General features: G+C 38.2%; 1 protein-coding gene across 2 annotated transcripts in view; it reads right to left on the reverse strand.

Annotated features, from left to right (window-relative positions):
- Positions 1-21,512, reverse strand: part of ITGB1 (integrin subunit beta 1) — a 44,297-nt gene that overhangs the window by 15,205 nt on the left and 7,580 nt on the right. For both annotated transcript variants that reach the window (XM_027887993.1, XM_027887994.1), the window contains exons 2-11: positions 9,222-9,291; positions 8,895-8,980; positions 7,159-7,381; positions 5,206-5,376; positions 4,651-4,889; positions 3,223-3,378; positions 2,350-2,445; positions 1,455-1,544; positions 599-739; positions 274-476 (exon numbers count right to left, since the gene is read on the reverse strand). In XM_027887993.1, coding sequence (XP_027743794.1) covers positions 274-476; positions 599-739; positions 1,455-1,544; positions 2,350-2,445; positions 3,223-3,378; positions 4,651-4,889; positions 5,206-5,376; positions 7,159-7,381; positions 8,895-8,980; positions 9,222-9,291 — 1,475 coding nt within the window. The remainder of the gene's footprint in view (positions 1-273; positions 477-598; positions 740-1,454; positions 1,545-2,349; positions 2,446-3,222; positions 3,379-4,650; positions 4,890-5,205; positions 5,377-7,158; positions 7,382-8,894; positions 8,981-9,221; positions 9,292-21,512) is intronic.

Below are 21,512 nucleotides of genomic sequence, written 5' to 3' on the forward strand. Positions count from 1 at the left end.
CATACCCTTTAAAGTACTCACTCAAGGCCAAATCTGAATTGTGACTTGTACAATATTGGTGATCTAATGATCAATACTATAAATTCCAGCATAAGGATTATTTGCAGAGATACAGCAGTATTTCAAAATACCCTAAATGAAATGGGCCTGTAATGGTAATTCTTGTCCTTTCATTATAAAAACCAGTAAACCCAAGTAAACCTTAGTTAAGGAAACAAAGATCTTGCTCGTATTTCTCTTTTGCAAAAATAAACAAAATGTCTATTTATTTACCTGCATGCACCACATTCAAACGTTCCATTTCCTTCGTGGCAGGCTGGACTATTAGGTTCTCCCTCACTTTGACACTGACACTCACAGATGAACTGGAGATTAATTTCCACTTCTTCAGTGAATCCCAGTGGTTTAATTTTAATTGTTTCATTTTGTTCTTTCTTTGGACATTCGGTAGCTGTTACATTAATCTCGAATCTAACCTGCAAATAAATGGAGAGCCACATTACTAAAAGTAGTTTTGTCTGTACTGTTAAAAAGAAACGCTGTGTTGGACACTAAGTGAATTTTGCACTTGAGTAGCAGCACATATACTGTAAGTTACCTCATCTCCAATTGAAATGTTAGAACATTTCCTTCCATCTTCTTGTGTATCATTCACTCCATTCTTGCAGAAAGACTTATAACTGATTGTCACTCCTTTTGGTAGCTTAGTGTTTTCCAGGATAACCTCTGAAGAAAGGGACTAAAACAACAGTTATGAGCTAATTTCAAATTGAGTTGCATAAGCATTTTGCTGAAGAAAAGACATCATACAACTAGGCATGGTCAGGCACCAATCCCACGGGCACACTGGAATTATGCAAGTTCCAAGGAATGTGCCAAGAAACGCCAGCCCAAGGCTGCCCAAAGTCACTCTGCAGTGACCCCTTCTCATGTCTGAACCCTGTTACACAGGGTCATGGCAGGTTTCCACAGACACTGGAGGCATTTGTTTGCCCTGTGTACTCCAAAGGAGAAATGGGGCTCATTTACACAACACAGCAATGAAGACAATACTTTGGGATCCAACCCAAGAGCCTCTGAGGCTGACAGAGACATTTCCTTTGGGATCAAGAAGTCACAAAATGGTTTTTTTTGCTTCCACTTGGAAGGAAGGCAAGATGTAGAGATGCTGAAGGAACAGTGTGGGTCTTGGTTGTGGATTTTATGTTTTGAAAGGGAAAATGTGGATGATAACTTTTCTTTCTAATGTAATTTTAAGTGACTTCAAGAGTGTATCTTTCTAGTCATCTAAGCTCTTCTTGTCATAGTGTCTGAATATCTAATGTGGTTTTACAGCAATGGGGCATATTTATAGTGTAGTACACTAACTAATCCACTCTGGAGTCTGCTTGAAAAACTCGTAATAATTTAGGAGCAAGAAAAATTATTACAACCCAAATAAAATCTGAACTTACGTTGTATGCATCAATGATCAGCTGAATCACATTGCTGGAGTTTGAAGACAATGTTCCCACTGCTGATTTTGGTATCAGATTTTTCAGTTCCTTTCAACATTTGCAAAAGCAGATGGAAAATTAGAGTCTTACTAGCAAACAAAGTATAATTTGTAGTGTAAATGGTGATATGATGTGTTACTGGATTAACTACTCAAGATCAAGTATTTCAAAAAACAAAGCTACAGTGTTGCCAGAGATCATCACGATTTTTCAGGTTATACACTGCACTATTAGCATAAACAAATACCTAGCCCTTTCTTCTCCTTTGAATTTTCATGCTAAATTTGGTAACATACAACATGTTTTCAACCACACTTGGAGTACATTAAAGATAGGCAGGTATCTCCTTCCAACAGAAAAAGAAAAAACTTACGATTTGAATACACTTTAAACAAACACCCAAAACCAAAAAACCACCTTGTTAGGTAAAAACAAGGAAAAATATGCATCTCCTTTACACAGTCATTTCCTATTGCACAATCACATCCAGCCGTTTAGTTAAACATCAGGAATATAAATAGACCACAAGGGACAAAATATGTTATTTCCTAAGAGTGTCTCTTGATTCAGTGTTCACACCACCCTCAGCTATTTTGCTGTAAAAATGTTCACAAAAATTAGCACTGCAAATGTGCTCTCCACTCCCTCCTACCTGTAAAGTATGAAGAGTAGCAAGGAGAAAGGGCACTTTTTCATTGGATATCACACACACAGTCAGTTTTGATTTGAACAAGTAAAAAAGGCTTAATAATAAAAATATGAGTAGCAAAGTATTACTTACGTATCACTTACTTACACAATTATTTTAATTTAAAATAAAGCAATTTCAGTGACTTCAGAGCAATTGATTTACCTTATAGACTGCCTGAAACTCTTCAGTAACAGCAAAGATTGTCTGAATATTGTTCTCACTAAGTTTCTGTACCAGATGAGCAATAGAGGGATAATCCTATAAAAATCAAGCAAAAAATGCAATTTAAATTGGGGACACACTGCTAGAAAATAATCAGAAATACTCTGACATCGTAAATACAAATAATCTTTAGAAATATATGTAAGACTCTTAACTAGCCAGCTTATGTCACAGTCCTAAAGCAAAACAACCTTTTAAAACAAATAAAGAAAAGATGAAATAAAATTGAATCAATTTCAGGGTTTTATTGAACAATATTAACTTAAAGTTAGGAATATACAAACACACAAACTTTGTAAAGGTTATTGTGTTTACCCCATCCAGTAAATGTTTCTCTTTCCACCTTTTGTCTGATCTACCTATCAACAAAAAAAGGCAATGCTAACCATACTTTTACCATAAACTTTGCATCATAAAATTTCAAGTAATCTTAAAAAACCTGTCCAAAATGCTGTTTTACAGTAGTAAAATATTCTGAACACAAAGACTGGTGAAATAGAAAAATAATGGGACATAGCCATCACAGTAGTCCTACAGTGGACATGTAGGATTATTAATAATCAAAAAGGTTAAAATCCAACAGAACAAATCATAGTGTGAAAGTTGTCATCTCTTGAAATTTTCCAATCAAGATTGGATTAATTCTTCCACATTTGCTTTAGTTAAGCTAAAGTCACTTTATGGAATATAGAGGTAAATGTGTGAAGTTCATAAGATGTAGTGGTCTGACACTATACCAGATGACCTAATGAGGTTTGTGAGCTTAAGCATCACAAAATATTAATTTCCCTAGAAGACGAGGTTAAGACTTACGTAATAGTGGCTCATTGTGTACACATTATTTTCCAGATGACATTTCCCATCATTTGGTAAAACAATTCCACCAAGTTTACCATCTCCTGCAAAGTGAAATCCAGCATCCGTGGAAAACACTAGTAGCCTTGTAACATTCCTCCAGCCAATTTGTTCCTTGGGAAAAAATACAAATGGATTTTCAGCATTTTGTATCAATTTATTTTATATCACTGGAGACTAACACTTGAGAGATAAATCCATGAAAAAGTAGACAGACAGGAAAGCCCCACGGTAAAAGTATCACCTTGGAAAACATTAATTCACGCACACCTTGAGAGAACTTGCATTTAATTAAATGTCTGCTCTGAAACATCTGCCATAGCTTTTTCATCAAAGGCAAGAAACACTCTTTTTGGGATATACTTTGATCTGCTCAGTTCTTACTAGAGCATCTGAAGAGCGACAGGGTGTTTGAAATCAGGCACATCAGTCCAGCTCTTTAATGCCAAGTCCACTCCTGTGCCACAGCCCAAGCACAGGGAATGCTGGTGAGCAGCACTGCTGCAGGCTGCACTGCCCGGCATTAGGCTCTGAGGAATCACCAGGCTTTGCCAACCTAATGCAGATTTGTACCCACCACAGGGCTTGCCACGGGACTGTCCCATGAGCATTCTGGTCCACAGCTGCAGGGCCTAATTCTGCAACCTGCCCTTCCCTATTTTTTTTAAATTATTCCCTGGAGCTGAAGCCCTAGCTAATTGAAGGAGAGAGGATCATGTAAAAGTGTCATATAATACCAGTTACCATCAAAAAGTCTAGAACGCTTACGATTAACACTGCACTTTTAAAATAAGATTCCAGATTGTTTCAGGAGGTCCCCAGTCCATTGCTCATCAGCAAAAATAATATGTTAACAAAGCAATAAATTTGGATATTGATTTTTTGGGAGTCCGTTTTGTACAGGAGCACAGAATAGTCTGTCAAGGCTACATAAACATCAAAGAATATTCAGATCTTCAAAAGAAATTATAAAGCTTTCCATCTACTTCTGAGAAACCAGTAGAAGTTATAATATACCAAATTTCTGCAACCACAACTACAAGAAGCTTAGAGACCTCTGAAATAATCTGAGAATAGTTGCTTACTCAGGATTTCACACACTTTTAAGCAGAATTTGACTTTTCTTCTACAGCAAACTTTAAAAAAAATTTGTCTTGGGAACATATCTGTCTGCTGTGAACATGACTTCTGTTTGGCACTTTCACGTTTCCCAGTTTCATTCATTCACTAGAGCTCTCCACAAAAGCTAAACACAGGTATCCATGCAGCCTGTCTCATCTATCCTGTCTTGTTCAAGTGAGACAACATGTTCAAACATCAGTCACCACAAAACACTAAGGCTGCATTCATCTAACAAAGCAGTAAAAAAAAGTAATACACACTTACCCCACAAACTGCAACCTGCATTATTGCATCGAATCCACCTTCAGGAGAATCTAAATTCCCAGAAATGTGCTGTTTGCTTACAAGTTCATTGAATTTGTTTCCTTCACTGGTAAGGCTGAGCACATTTTTATAGCTAAATGGACTTGTACAGTTCTGGTCACCTGTACAGGGATTTCTGAGTTTGGCTGGTGTTGTACTGATATAAGGCATCACAGTTTTCTCCACAAAAGAGCCAAATCCTAAGAAAGAACAATAAAATCCCTGTAAGTTGAAGAATGGAAGTCTCATTTATATTATGACACAACAGAATTCAAACACATTATAGCTGAGCTGGCATCAGAAACAGCTCTCGTACTTGTTTATGTTCCACTCTCTTTACCAAAACCAGGTACTCTTTAAGTTGTTCAACAGGTTCTATATATAACAACATCTCACGTAATACTGCTAAGTTGGAAAAAAAAATTTACTCCTCATACACAATCATGTGAAAAACATCAGGAAGGAAACTTGAGGTTTTTAATTATTATTTTTTCAGAATAGGCAAATCTTTCTTACCAATTCGAAAATCTGAAGTTATTTTTTCCATTTCGAACATCAGAGCTGTTCCGAGACTTTTCACATTCTCTAAATCATCCTTCATAGAATAAGAGAGGTCCATCAGATAATAAAGGTCAATGGGGTAGTCTTCAGCTCTCTTAAATTTTAATGAAAATGTCTGGGGTTCCCCTGTTTCAGAGATTAAACAACAAATAGAAACCATTAAAAATTCCACAACTTCACCGACAAGAAAAATCCTTTCTAAGAAAAAGTTTGGAAGCACTTATGAAGTTTGAATTTTCTCTGATTAATTAAAATGCTTAACATCAAATTATGATGACTCATGTTCAGCTTCATATTTCCAAGATATTTTATCTCCCCATAGAAAATATTAGCCTGCCAAAAATCAAGCCTCTGGTAGTTGCTGCAATTTCAAATCTTCACACTTGAAATCATTTTAACAAAGTTCCTGTAAGATCTAATAGCACAAATTTTCACATCTCTTTTCATCCATGATGACTCCGAAAGTTCTCAGTAAAAAAACCACATTGTTTGAATAGGTTTACACAAGAAAAATCAGTTCTGGGTGGAACACTGCAAGTTACTTTGCACCACCAGGCTGAGAGCACAGAAATGTGACTGAGAGAATGGTAAATTACTCTTTGTTGTGATTGTAAGCCCAGATCCTGCATTTTACTGACAGAAGCGTGTAGTCTCATTCTGATGTTCAAAGATAGTGCAGAAGAATGGCACACACACACCACGTTACCCCTTCCCTGTAAAATGGAAGAGCATTCCATATGAAGTAAGGAATAGAACTACAAGTTTTTTCCCCCTGCTCCCCTCAGTCACTGAACTTAAATGGTGATATTGTGCTTAAGTTTGCTTAATAATTAGGAAACATTTGCTTAACAAAAAATCAGCCACCAAAACTTATTTAGATTTTCATTTAAAAGAGCCTGCACAGAAAGCAAGTATCCCCCTCTGCCAGTAAACAGTCCCTCACCAGAGAACTTATACCAAAAGAAGTGCTTATAAACAGAGTAATAATCTTTTGAATAATTATACTCTGGTTGCTCAGGTCCCTGATGAAGAAAATTCTGTGTCAACAGAGAAATAATAATTTGGTTTGAAGTGAAAAAGTTCACATTAGGAATAAACAGGGGCGATACCAAAACTGCAAAATAACTTTCATTACTTTCCTCCCCACATCACGTTCAGCTGCTTCACATCACCTTCCGCTTTTTAATGCAACCACCACCAAGCAGCTGACCCCAAGCACAGGTTCTTACTCCAGGGAAATACAAGGCAGCTATTTGAGGTGTTTGAAGTACCTAAGAACTCTCCTTAAGGACAATCTCCATTGTGTTCAGGAACTGAGAGCCACTAGCCCTGGTCCTCCCCACCCCTGCCATTTGAATGAAAGTTCTCTTTGGGGGATGGAAATGGTACACATCTACTTTATTTTCATTACTGTAGTCCTGTGTCCACACCTTTAGCCTCTGGAAAGTATTATACATAGCAATCCAAAAATCTTGCTGCGTAACTACACAACCATTCCGTTCAGACACACAGACCTCAGATAGCAGCAGTACTTCAAGCAAAAGGAAATGCTCTCATAACTTCTTTAAGTTTTTGCTCACTGCTCTACTTTAATTCTAAGAAACCACACTGAAGAAAACCAACTACAGAATCCTAAAAGCAAAACAATTTTACCTCTCTGATCCATGTATCAATCCATGCTGAACCAATTTTCTCCTATTTGGAAAGAGGAATAGTATCTTTCATAAAAATCAAACAGTACTTGGAGTACCTAAACACCCAGGGCTGACCTGAATAGCTCTGCTATCAATTCAGGTTATCTGAGCAATAGTAATTTCTGTAACAAAATGGTTACACACTCAAATCAAAAAATGCAGATGTGGTGGTGGCAGAAAAATCATAATGAGACTAGAACGAAACTGTCCTTACCGACTCTTAGTTGCAGTACTAATTTTTGTGGCTGGATCTGTGTAATGGCTTCTGGTCTCAGCTTCTCTGCAGCACCTTTCTTACGATTTGTTACTTCTCTGTTTTCGAGCACCTGTTTGCTACCTCTGGGATTTTCTATATCTTCCAGAGGACAGCCTTTACTCTTTAGTGCTGCCAAGTCATCACACCGTGCAGATGTTGGCTCTCCTTCTTGCAAAAAGTCCTAGAAAACACAGGCAAAAGAGTTTACAGGTTTACAGCTATGTGCAATTTGTTGTACTCTACCCACAGTAACTCTTTCTACAATGACTCCAATTTTTTTTCAAAGTTTAGTAATAAAACGCACAGTCCTGATATGTATTAAAGGATACATCAGTGACTCCTATTTAGTCCAGGAGTTTGATTCTACTTATCTGCGTGTAAGATGTAAGTAAGATGAAAGAAAAAAAAAAAAGCCCAATGTCACCTCTGTCACAAGCAGGACATCCATTTAAATGGCTGCTCTAAAAGTGACAGTAGGTGGAAAAAGCTTTCATCTTCACATAGTCATCAATAATGTGAACCCACTTGTACAGCCTGCTTGGCAACTACCCTCCCTTTTAACTCTTTTTCTTTTTTAATTTAAGAGTACCTTGGTACTCCACAACAAAATAATGGCCATATGCTGACAGAGCAGGGCAAAGACAGATAACTCTTATTTTGGGGAAATTCAATCCAAAAGTAGAATTCATAAGAAAACCAATTGATATCTTTGTTCTGAACAACAAATTACCTCAAACCTAAAAAAACCTCTTAACCTCAAAGACAGATACATAAGGCTTCTAATTAAGAAACCTAGCAATTCTGATTCTGCCCCCTCCCAAACCTGCATATAAATAAATGTATCTTAGTGCTTGATAGTTCTTGATGAAAAAGACCTACTAGGAATCTGACAGCTCAAGACCAAATTTTAAAGATAGTCAGTTTAATTAAATGTTGAAAGTTTACGAGCTGGTCTGGGGGATAGTAAGGAGTACCACAAGGAAATAAATATACATTATTATCTCCTAACAAGAAACAGGAAAATTCCTCAGTTTTCAATAACAAACCAGAGAAAAACTATAGAAAGTATTTTCTTCTGTTTTTAACCTGAAGAAGATACTTCAGCATATACTGGTTAAGTCACACAAATTTCAGATCACCTTATATTTTGTAATTTCCTGAACTTAATTTTTACTAACATAAGAAAGTACTCTTTTTGTTTCATACTGAAACAAACCACCCACACATACAAACTAATCTCCTACCCCTCAAGTCTACCAATAACAGAAAACTAAAATTTGAACATTTTCTTTTATAAAAAGAAACAACCTTCCATCTCTTCCCCTACTACACCCACATCTGTCTAAAATTAGCTCTTACTCTAATGTTTCTGGAAGAATATAATTAAGCATACCCAGACAGATTCCATGTAGGAATAATTTTAAGTAACTATGTAGATGGCCTGTAGGGTCTGTATACACTGAAGATTTGAAAAACGAGAAGTAAACACATTGTGAAAAGCATTTATACTCAAATCAGGACATCAGGAAAATCACAGTATCTGATTTTTAAGTAAAACTAAGTATCAAATTGAGTAGCTAGGGGGAACTATTAGTAAAGAAAACAGACATTTCTATACAGTTAAATTAGTTACTTAAATTTGAAACCAAGGGGGAAAAAAACCCAAACCATAAAAGGAATTTTGCAACACTTACTGTTTTTTTACACCAACCACAGTTTGGTCCTGCTTGTATACATTCCCCACATGATTTTGCATTAGCTTTTATGCAGTCGCTTCCACCTGGCAAGGAACACAAATAGATCACCTCATTTACAAAAAGGTGTTAACCCTGGAATTTTATTTGGTTTCATTCTGGCTTTGTAAACTAAGTTCTAACAAACAGGTTAGTAACATGAGATATGACTGACCTACTGCCATTAGCATTTGTCTAACGAGGATATATCTATTTACACAAATAACTGCTAATCGGATGCAGTTTTAAGGCAGCATTAAACTACTGCAGTGTAATCAAGTGACTCACCTTGCTGAGCAAGCCCATTCCATATCAAGCAACAGAGGACCCCGGCATATGTGAGCAATTTTAAAGTAGCCTGAAACACAAAACCAGAGAACCAAATTGCATGATTTATTGTCATGACTAAGCACCAAAAAGAAAATAAAAAATTGCACGAAACTGCAGACATGTAACTGTGTTTCAGAGGAGACAAGGAACAGGGAGCAGATGCAAATCAAACTATCTTAGACGTACCAGCTGGACATGTTTGTGGGCTACACTGTATTCAGAAAACATGAAACAGGGTAGCTTCTTAAATTACTTTAAAATACTTTGAAAAACTCTAATGCTAGGTAACTCAGCAAGCTATGAGAATTTGGGAAATGCTATTTAGTTGGGGGGAAGAACCCAAACCAGTCTTTTAACATCTTATAAAAAAATGTCTATGCTCTGAACATTATCAGAGAACTACTTCTAAATAAAGACACTACAGAAATACAAGATGTAAAAACAGAGCTTCTATATTAAAATCTCTGTTTTAAGATAAACACGAAGGACCTTTCCAAAGCATTTTCCTCAGGATTCAAAGGGCATTTTACAGCTTAACTTTGCACTTCATACTCCAACTAGAAATTTCCTCTCACAATATGCACCATAAAGCATCCTTGGTATAAACTCTCTTTTTTTCCTTCTTTAGACAACAGAAAATTAATGGATACCATCCATATCAAAGCAAAAACACTCTACCCTTTGTTCAGCACGATAAATATTAATGAAAGCCTGGCAGAAAAAATACCTACACCCAAACTATATAATCTACATGCTTTATGAGACACGATCTGAATACTTACAAACTATTGACTTGTCATTTTCCCTAACTAGTTGAAAGACTTCACTTAGTACTGCAGAGGATTAAGTTCTATAATAGGTTTCAAGTAGACCTTTCTTTTTTTAAATTTTCTTCTACCCTAATAGCAGGTAGTCAGCCAGGGTCAGTTGTCACATCTTTTAAATTTTGGTACTATTTTAAATTCTACTGCTCTTTTACTCATTGTAAGAATTCTGAGAACTTGGACAGTAGCTGCCAGTTTCCTCAGTCATCCTAAAATGTTATTGCTAATTAAAGCCTTTCCAGTCATCCTGGAAACAATATTCTTAAAGACATTTTGTTCTAAAAAATATCTTGCAACATAGCCAAGGAAAAGTGAATTTGGCAGAGCCTTCTAAAACTAACATGTCATTTTTCTAGAAGATGTACTATTTTTCATATAACTTAGCAACAAAGTGAGCAATGCTTAAAGTAGTGAAGCAGTTGAGCTTTGGTTTTCCCACACGAAATTAAGGGTTGTAACATAGTTGTTATTTTGCACATCCAGCCAGACCCAACGCAAAAAGGATGGCTGCTGATAGAGAAAGTTTCAAACAGAAGCCAACCCTTTGCTAACAACTTGTATCCAACAACAGTCTTAGACGGTTCATATTTTTCTGGTAAATCATTTTGGCCCACTCTTCAGTGGATGCTGCAGTGAGAGGACAGGCAGTGGTGTTTAGACTCAGGAGAATTAAGAGAATATGCTGTGGAATGGCTTTGCTGGATGTTATGCATACACACATAAGAAATTACTGATAATAAAATTCCCAGCGTTTGAACTGTGAACATATTATATCCTACTTAACTTTTGAACATTACTTATTGCACGTATGTAACTCCAGTTTTTCCCTCTGCCCATTGCTGCAGAGGTGATCACTCATTTGCAAAAACTCTGTTCCAGGAACACTCTCTCATTAAGCCTCCTCTATAAATGATCACCTAAATTCAACTTGTGCAACCACGAACGCCGATCAGAGGGGAACTGTGACCAAACAAATGCGAATAGATGGAACACAGATGAAGGGACTGAACCAAAGCTTGGGAAAGACAGTGTAGGAGCTCACCTACTGGACCAGGAGTCTGGAGGGCAAGGCCTTACCAGGCTGATCAACCTTCAGGTTCCTTCTTTCCTGCTTTTATGGTGGCTATGTTCTCTGTTCAAACCTTACTCCCCTCAAGTGAAAGGATATTTTGTTATTTGAGAAGCAGTTTTGCTTTAAGTACAGCCCAGAACAGGGTGGGCTTTTCAGAGAAAAAGAAACCCAAAGCTGCTGGCACCAGTTTAGTACCGTCCTTTCTGTTAGCCGAAACGAGAAAATTATAAACAGTTCACCTTTTTAGGGCAGACTAACAGGGGATGCACAGCAAGTCCACACAGACTATATAAATAAGTCAGCAAAGATGTGACACAGTGCTAAAACTATGATTAAGACCATTTGGAAGAGAAACGTTCCAGTGGAAATGCATCCGCATGATGAATGTAGTTCTGGGCACAGATTCCCTGTAAAGTTAACAAGGAAAATGTCCTTTTCCATATATGGCTAAGCCAATGCCTCTCCCAGAGCGAGCGCCTGCCCTCCGACGCACGCGAGCTCTTTCGCTTCCTTTGCCTCCGCGGCTTAACAGCTTATCCAGCTGCTGAGTTTTGGAAAAACTCAGGCAGAGATTTGCTAATTTGGATTCAGTTCTGATTCTTCTTCAATGCAAGCAAAACAATGCACATCCCCAGCCTGCAAACCTTCCCCTGGCCTCTGCAGCAGCCTGGTCCCAGAGGTGTCAAATGCATTCCCTGCAAGTCACCAGACAGCACCACGAACTGCTCTGTTGGAGATTCTTCCATTAAGGGAATGAACCCAAACAAATAACTCCTAACTAACTAGACGGCTAAAGGAAGCCTTTGGAAACCCTTGGAACTCAACTTTGTGTCAGTATTCAACCACACATGACGGGCACAGAAAAATAACCCCATTGTTACAAGAAAAAATTAATGTTTTTGTGAAACTTTTAACTATTTTTTATTATACTTGTTTTCCCCCTTTTTAAATCACTGAAAAATATTCCAGAATCCTTGAAAAAGTAATTTTTTTTCCTCCCTGAAAAAAGAAGCTCAAAGCTTATAAAAAGTAAGCTTGCCAAGAACTGAAATCTCTTTTAACAACTATATCACCAGTTGGATTCTTTTTAAAAGGCTGCAAATGGTGTGCTGTTGAAAAACTGATCTTAAAATTATTTCTGCACATTTGTGAACCATACTTCATATTTGTTAAATATTTTAGGAAAACAAACATGGACATAACCTTGAATAGTTGGACTCATTGCTTTCCAGGCTGCCTTTTTTTTTTTTTACTGTCTCAACAAACAGTAATGCTTGAAGAAAATTTTTTATTTATAAAACTGGCTTTGATGGATATCTCTGGAGCTTTTAATTTGAAATGAGAGACTCATTAAGTGACAAGAGGAAAAAGGAAGGATTATTCCTCCATGGAATTTTGAATTTGCAAATCAAACATTTAGAACCTTTGTATTCTTCTAATCATAATGATATTTAGAAATTAAGTTTACTACTCCATAGCACAAAAGCCTTTTACAGCTTTTAAAATTTATTTATTAGAATTGCAATAGCATCTCTCTGCTATTGAAAATTAACTGGGCAAACAGGATCAAGAGAAAAAGATAAGAGTTATAGACACATTTATTCCCTTGAGATTAAATACTGACGGCTATGCTGCCCTCCTCTCATCACCCTCCACCTCGACACTTCACTCTACCTGACACAGGCCACAATTTATACCAATAATTAAGGCCATGTTAAGAACAACACCTTAGGTTTCTGCCTTATTATTCCCCTCAGCCGAGCTGCTCCTCATCTGACCCAGCATCCACCAAGCCAATGGCAAGCAGAGGAAAACACTACAATCTGTCCCTACTGCATACTGACTCATGCCTCACTGCAAAGTTTTCTACTGAACCACACAACCACGCTTCAGATCACGGGGGAGACATCGAAGTGTGCAGTAAGAGCTGAGCTGCTGAGCAGACACCACCTTTCTGAAGCCATAACCAGCCAGCCAGCTTACTCACATCTCCACACACCACTCTAATTACACTTACAAACCTAGAAATGAATATACAACTCGCACTTCTGGACTAACATTCGTGCTTCCTGCAGACTGACACCTCTTTGTATCGGCTGTGTTTTCACAGATTTAAATCTTGATTCAGAAACGCCATACGGAATGGATTCCTCCTTGTGCTGAGATTATATTTACAGCCACTTTCATGTAGTGTAAGGATGGAAAGTCATTTAAGAGAGCTGCCCCATCTTCCTTGTTGATTATTCGTCCTCATGAATCCACATCCTGGTTTCTTATTCTAACTGCTTTCCTTTCTGACCAATGTCAGCATTAGTGTGGCCATCAAGGAGTGCTGGAGCGAGGAAAAGATCTGGCTGAAACACTAATCCAACAAAGAAAATGTCTTGCTTCTGCCCCCTGGGTTCAAAAACACTTGTCCTGGCATGGCTGAGGTGGTGAGATGACGATGGAGAAAAAGAGAACTTGGGGGGATGGGGAAGCAAAAGATCCTGCTCCTCAGTCACAGCCTGTGGTTGTGTGCTGGACTACACTGGTCACACAGCCAAGCCCCCACCCCCAGGCATGAAGGCTCTGGTTAAAAAAAGAGCAGGAAGAGACATGTTTCTAAAATAAGCAGAATTAAATAGTCTCTGGAGACGCCTGCTTCAGGACTCGATGGCTGCCCTGCTAAAAAAGGTCCCTCTTCCCTCACTCCAGAAGGTTTCCTGGTGGTAGCTGAGGGCCATGCTTTTCAGCATTAATTTAATGGACTGGAAAGATGAATCCCATTCACATTTCAGAAAAAAAATGGGGGAAAAAAAATGGACTGGAGAAACCAAACAACCCTAGTGACATTGGACAGCAATTACCCAGACACTACAAACCTCTAGCAATGACCTGTAAGTACCCTTGACAGCAGAACTCTCAAAACAGACGTCATTAATTAAAATCCCGAATTTGCCAGGACACGCAACAACTCCAAACATATCTCCTTGTACAACTGTTCATTGCAAAGAAGCAATTCACTGAAAGAGAAAGTGGTAAAATGGTATCTTCCTGCTGCTCTGTCTTGAGAGAAGTATATTGCTCAGAAAGGCATGGTATAAAAAATTAAAGTGTTTTACACCAAGGAGTTACTTTTGCTTAAAACTTCCAAGTTTGTGGTGCAGACTTTCCAAAGGATTTTAAACCGGTAATCCTCCATTGGTGGCCTTCACAGCCACTTTACTTAATTAATCAATGTTACTGTAATATCGAATTATAGTTGGAATACACTGTTTGCACAGCAAATTCCAGGACGACCATTAAGAAACTACGAGTTGCATTCTTCATTACGCAAATGGAGATTTGGGACAAGCACTGATGGTTGAATCGCCAGAAATTTTAATCAAAGAACCAAAACCTTAACTTAGCCTGCAAAATTATTTGTTCCCTGGATGTGGACCAGCCCTGTGATGGCTGCCCTTCACAGAGGCCCAGCTTCCACCCTGCATCAGCAGAGATGAGCTAGCAGTGTAACCCCTTGTAGGAGAAATGAACTTCAGGGGAACAGTCAAGATGGACAACTAAGTCCAGTCTCAAGAGCAGGACTTTGCAGCATCCCAATCCAAATGGGAATGCTACAAGTAAGCCTTCCTTCAAAAGCCTATCTGCCAGCCTACTGACAGCAAGGCTCATCAAGACCACGATACGATGTTCTTTCTCGTCCTGGCAACTTCACAGACGTTAATGCAAAAGGTTTTGAACTGCTTGCAATAATATGGAACAAACGGGATGTTAACCCAGATTAAAGTGCAAAATAAAAAATTCTTTAGCACTGAAATAGCTTTTACACAAAAAGTGCAGCACATCAAGACTGCTTACTCAAAATGTTTCCTGAGAAAGCTTCAGCTACCATGGCGCTACAGCTTAAAAGAAACAACAGTATTTCACACTGGACCTAATTTCTCTGTCAGTTATTACCTTTAAATTCATGGAATAAAACAAGAATAGTCTCCAAATATTCATGAAAAGCGCTTCCATAACCATTCTGTTTTAGAGGGGCATCATATATCAAAATAATATTTAATAAAGCAGTTAGGTCTTAAGTTTTAATTACAAGAGAGTTAAAATCTACAGAAAACTGTCTGTCTGCTTAGGTTAGGGAGACCAGATCCTCCAGTCCAGTACAGTTATCTGCTGCAATTGGTGCATCCTGCAATTAGTGTATGTAGTGAACTAACAGTGGTTAGTTCAGAAGATTCTTCTGCAGGTTGGGAGCCCAAAAAGAGATGAGAATACACATTTCTGCATGCCTAAGCCATGAGAAAACATCTCACAATTCTTCAAGTTTGGCAAGAAAACTACTGTGCCCTGCTCCCGTGCTTAGTAAAGTGGGCAAACAGAGAGAGTAACACAACTGGTTTGCTAATACTCTCAGGTATACTACATTATTACCCACAGCCTATTCATACAGCTCTAAAAAATTTCCCAAGAAAACAAGTAGCTTAAAATTCACAAAAAAAAGACTGGATTCAGTGGGAAAAATCAGTAAGTGTTAGGTTCTAAAACAGACTTGTGGATCTTGCTGACATCCCAGCACGGGCACCTGCATCACACAACCTCTTCAGCTGAATACATGAAAATATTCATGTAAAAGTAGGAGGCCGCAGCTCATGAGAACAGATCTGGAAGGCTGTTCATGGTATTAGCTTGTGTCCCCAGAGAATGGGGGGTTTGTTAGTTTATACAGGACACAGCTGCTTCCAGACAAAACTGCGAACTTCACAGGCACTCACACTGTTTGACCATACTATTGCTTTTATAGAGAATTTACTAGTATTTTTTCCTGGATTTCACAGGAGACCTCAACTTACTGACAGTTCTAAATAGTGGAATGAAAAGCAATTGGGTGTTTTTATGAAAAGTATTTTTTGGTCTTGATTTAAATTACTGAGTGGAAACAAATCCGTCCAAGATAGTGCCTGGCTGCAGTGAATGGGGTTGGGGAAGGAGATTTTTCTTGATGGAAGGCATAAATTTCCTCTATAATCAGAAAAAACAGAGGTACTGATTTCAGAACAACTGCAGATGGTAAAGTTTTCTGGTATCTGACATCTCTCCACCTTAAGATAAAAAGTGGTAGATCCAGTTGGGACACAATTCGCATGACAGAAGGTGGTAAAGGATCCCAGATATTTTACAGTACCGAGGCACATACAGGAAGTAAGATAACTGGGCTAAAGTCCCTCCTCAGCCCCAAAGGGTTTGCATTCATATTTCCTGGGAATGCTCTATCCTACAGGATATACTAGAAAGAGCAATCTCCACTGCTTTTATTAAACCAAAGCTGCTACAAAGAATGAAAGGCACAGAGACAGAAAACGAGCTGATAGCTTTGTCTCTTGTTTATCTACGGAAGCACTCATATGGTGGGAGGTAGAAGAAAGATATAAGTGGGGATCCAGATACTGTTCCCTGTAATATATACAGATTTACAGTATATTGTTCATGCATAAAAACAAAGAGAGTCCTGGGATCATGATTTGGAGCATGAATTTTATTTCTTTCTCATCAAATGCCCTAACCTGTAGGAAAGTGAAAGGAAACAGATGTATGTTCACACTCAGACACAGAAGAGAGCCTTTACTGAAAACCTCCCGTATCATGGATGACTACCCTGACTAGTGCACACTGAGCTGAAATCCCTCTCTACATACAGACCCGACCAATCTGAACCATATGGACTTCTCTTGGGACTTAAATTGAATGCCTACCCTCCAACAAGGAACTAAAGGCAGCCAGGTAGCTTATGGAAAATCAGGAGAAACCGACAGAATGTAGATTTTAGGACAGATTACATACCATGTTTTATTTCAATGTACTTCCATGTGCATTTCACTGCATTTCTGTAACTGTTTTCATTAGCAAAATCCATTGATAATTTCACTTAGTGACAAACTCCTGCAAACCTAAATAATATTCATCACAAGCGAAAACAAGCTCCACAGCAGATTGTAAAGAATACTAGTACTGCTGAAGCCCACTGCACTTATTCACAGTTGGAAGGGACCCAAAGGGATCACTGAAGTCCAGTTTGTGGACCTTCGCAGGACAGCCCCAAGACTAACACTGTGATTTGTCTTTTTGTAACATTTTTCTATTTCAGAAGTCACACATGTCCAGACGTGCTGACAGTGGTGACAGAAGGTAAAAGAATGAGAAAAAGGTGCACAGGGATGACATGAAGATACTGCTGTGGACAAAGCTGTCTAGTCGGCAAACCCCAAGCGCAACCTTGATCTCTTCCCTTTGTTCTTGTGACTTCTGGAGAACACTGTGGTGCAGGCAGGACTAACATTGGTTAGTCAGCACCACTTTTGAAGGAGGGACCTCATTTCAAAAGTGTATTTACACACACCTGCACAGATGGTTCGTAATTCATGACTAGACCTCCTTAGCACTACCATATCCCAAATAATTATTAATTAAGAACATCCTTTTCCCTGGCTTGGTCCTAACGCAAAGAGACTATTCCTCTAACATTCTCTTGCCCTGTTGAATCATAATTTCAAGCCTAGATTTCATAGTTTCGGAGTTGCTCTGAAAAGCATCTTGATGCTTAAAAAGGTACTTAGACACAGCTCATGTAAACAACCTGTGTATGATTACCACACATAGGAAACTGTTTAGAAGCCAAGTGAGGTGCTCCTTTTCATGAGAAAATGTTCTTTTTTCCACCAAGGCTTATGTAAGTATTTTTCCCAGGCAGTAATCCACAGACCGCAATTTATAGCTAAACTCTGACGACTCTATTTTGGAAAACTAGACTAACAAACAGGTGTATTGTGTTTAATGTTACACATTAAATTAGGAGAGAAATACAACTCCATATTCTCCAGCAGAGCACTCAGAGACCTGCAGCTACATCTAATTAAAACACCAGCAATGTGCTTTAACTCTTGGTTACCTATGGCTTATAACCAACTTAATTAAAACATTTATGTCTTTTTTTCCTGAAAATCCAGTTTGTAGCTACTTACTACTCTACACTTTGCAAACTGCTGTGCTTATGAAATCCCATGCGGGTGCATCCTGCCCACAGAAAGCTGGGAGTCCTACAAGGACATTATGAAGCTCTGTGAATTTTAAGCAAGGACAAAATAATCAAACTTATTTATATGCTGCTTGTGCTGGTGTGCAAGCACCTTGCAAAGGCAGCACCTCTCCAAGACTAAACCACTAACACGCCAAGCCCGTGGGTACCAACCGATACTGTGGTTGAAAGTGTTTTCTGCATCTATAGCACCTTTGTACATGCAGACCTAAACAGCTTCCTCTTTAAGAATAAATATATGATGAGTTTGTGTCAATAACAAAAACATGTAATGTTTTTCCCTTTAACGCTGTCAAAAATATCCGCTTTTCATACTCTTTCCAACGTAAGTTTCCAATAGTTCGAGTACTTCACAGCTTTACTGCCTCAAAGCATGTTGTCTCCACAAATTTGTAAGAATTATCATTGTACCCAACTTCACTGTTATCAGTAGGTATTTTTCTGTAACAAATATTTCAGGATTTTCATTATTACAAGCACCTCCTTACACAACTGTGATTAAAATAGAGAAAAAAAAAATCTCTGTTTTTTCATTATTTTTAAAAAGTTTTCAGAACGATCAGTCGTTTTAGCTACAGTAATTTAATTTCTTGCCTTGCTTAAATGTGGCACCTTTTTTTTGGCGAGAAAAAGTGTGATTTGAGTATTTAGCTTGTTTACATAGGTCTTGCCAGTCTACAAGACTTCTTGGCTAAGTTTAGCATTTCCATCACAAACAGATTACAATTAGGAATGCCACATAATGATTTAAGCCATTCTAGTAGAAAACACGGGTATCTGTTCCTTGTGGTGGTATTAAATTCCCGCACACTCTGCACCACTTACTGCTCCCATAAAGAGACTATTTAATTTTGTGCAACCTAAACCTCACGTTTATCCACACAGGGGGAAATGAAAAGTTTAGTTAAGCATATAAATATAGCTCTTACACAGCTGACTGTAACTGATGCTTCCGAGGCTGTACTGCCTCCATGACTGTCACAACATCTGGCTAAACTTACTTTAATCCAAGCTTTTTTTTTAAAGGAAAAGCAGAACAGAGGCTTGTACGTTCTTAACTAAAAAGCTAGAGAATTTCAGTTAATACAATGTCTTGCTCACCTATTTCTTTAAAAGAAAACAGTTGCAAATGTCTCACTGGCTATTGGTGCAGGTACTGCAGGAAGCCAGAAACTGGCACACCACAAAGAGCAAACTCATCTGTCGTTGCAGGGCAGTGTTCACCCACCAGGAACTATCATTAACACTCAGGGTACAGTTTCAGCAACCAAAACCAAGATGAAAGTCAACTGCTGCTGAAAGGAACAGCAGTGCTACAGCATCTCCCAAAAAGCAACCTCTGACCCTGCACTCCCACTCATGGACCTCTCCCACTACTATCCCAAGTCAGGTCAGCTTGGACCTTGAGTCATCCCATTTCCCTCCACATCAAAAGCTACTTTCTGTAAGTCTCTGCAAAAACCAGACCTCCACATGGACTGAGTGCTGAGGAAATAGCTCCTATGAAGGGGCAGGTGGCTGTTGGACTGACTAGTTTTCAAAATTACACCAGGCTCTTTGCTGCTAAACCAGCCTAAATTCAGGCTGTCTCAGGCCAATCTTACTTCTCTGCTGATCTTGGATGAATTGCTTCTGAACGCTCTGTAACACAGCCAGCCAGTTTGGGGAACTACGATGATTTAATTTTTACAGGTTATTAGAATAAATTAGCTGGCAAAAAAAATTAAGACAAGCAAAGAACAAAATACTGAAGGTTTTTATTTATTTTGTTGTTGTTTGTTCATATTTTAATTCGGGATTTGAATGGCAAGTACACAGGCTGACGTTTACAGATGGGACCCAAATATTTAATTGCAGATTTTTAAAAAGATTCACTGTATATTCACTCTCCACAATATAGTCACTATTCAAACACAATTTAGAATGTGTCTTGTACTGAAACAACTCTTATCCTCAATGTTCTTTTAATGTCAGGTAAATGTCCAGAAAAATGAACATGCAGAAATAATGAAAAACTGATAATCCCACAGAACTATATAAAACCTTCTAAATCTGTATCTATGAGGTTTTTAATATATATTTTATTCTCTCTATATTTAATTTTCCATATGCATGTTATATATTTTTATATATAACTAATGATGATTATTAATTCAATGGCAGTGATAACTGGCTAGGCAGAAGCACATAATGAAACAGAGTGAACTTCATACAGATTTTAATTCGGAAGTTTGAGCACTTGTAAAAACTCACCAATCTCAGGGAAAAAATAAATTCAACCTTAAAGGACTTTAAAAATAAAAAAAAAGATCTAGACATATCACAAAGTACTTTATAAAACACAGTCCTGGCCTGAACAATCTGCCTATTCATACACTTCTGCTGCTTTCCAGAGCAGGATTTTAAACCTGGAGTCCACAGGCTGCTTCTAAGAGCACTGCAAAAGATAATAAAAGATAAGGTTTCTCAAAGTAGCCACGTAGATGTGCATAGAGGAGACAGCTCAACTTCTCCAGGCCCTAAAATTCCCCACTTTGCACCCTTCATCTATCTCGTGCCAACTGTGGTCGATACTTTCACCTCTAAACTGAGGCAGTGGAACGAGCTGAGCAGTAACTGCTTGCTGAGTTATTTCTCACCTGATCTAGCAAGCTAGGATGGATTACTCAAGCCAAGAGCACTAAAACTGGCACGAGCAGATGCTGTGAGCAGTTTATGACAACTGATCTCTGGACTGCCACAGTGCCACACTCTTGCTGTGAGCTGCACATTTTCCCGTTCCTCGTAATGCACATGGGTCACACTGATGAAACAGCTGATCTAGATGAAAATTAAGTTTTTGCCAAGCTATTTTTCAACCAGAACAGCTATTTCCATGACTTAATGAACATTCTTATGACTTCCACTGCTGGTGCAAGGAGGATGGCAAAACTGCGCAGCTACATGCAGGAGGGATAATTAAGATGTACATTTAAACTGCTGCAGAGCCATATTCCTACAAAACCAAAACACATATTTAGTAGAATTCATGGCTCAAAGACCACTGGAACATTTCACAAAATATGAAATTCAGGTATATTTGCAAAACACTTGTCTACTGCGGAGTTTTGAGTTATCACTAATGAGTGAGCTCTTTTTTTTTTAAAACTCTGCAGAGACATAGTATCGAAATTGCTTCCAGCTACAAGCAAACCTAATCATATTAAATATGGACATTATTCATTTAGAAAGTGAAACTGCATAGGGAATTATGCACCAAAAAGAAGCAGTATCTGTGC

Source organism: Empidonax traillii, unplaced genomic scaffold (genome assembly GCF_003031625.1).
Source record: "Empidonax traillii isolate 1590-97213 ecotype Southwest subspecies unplaced genomic scaffold, ASM303162v1 scaffold227:size730986, whole genome shotgun sequence".
NCBI classification, from domain to species: domain Eukaryota; kingdom Metazoa; phylum Chordata; class Aves; order Passeriformes; family Tyrannidae; genus Empidonax; species Empidonax traillii.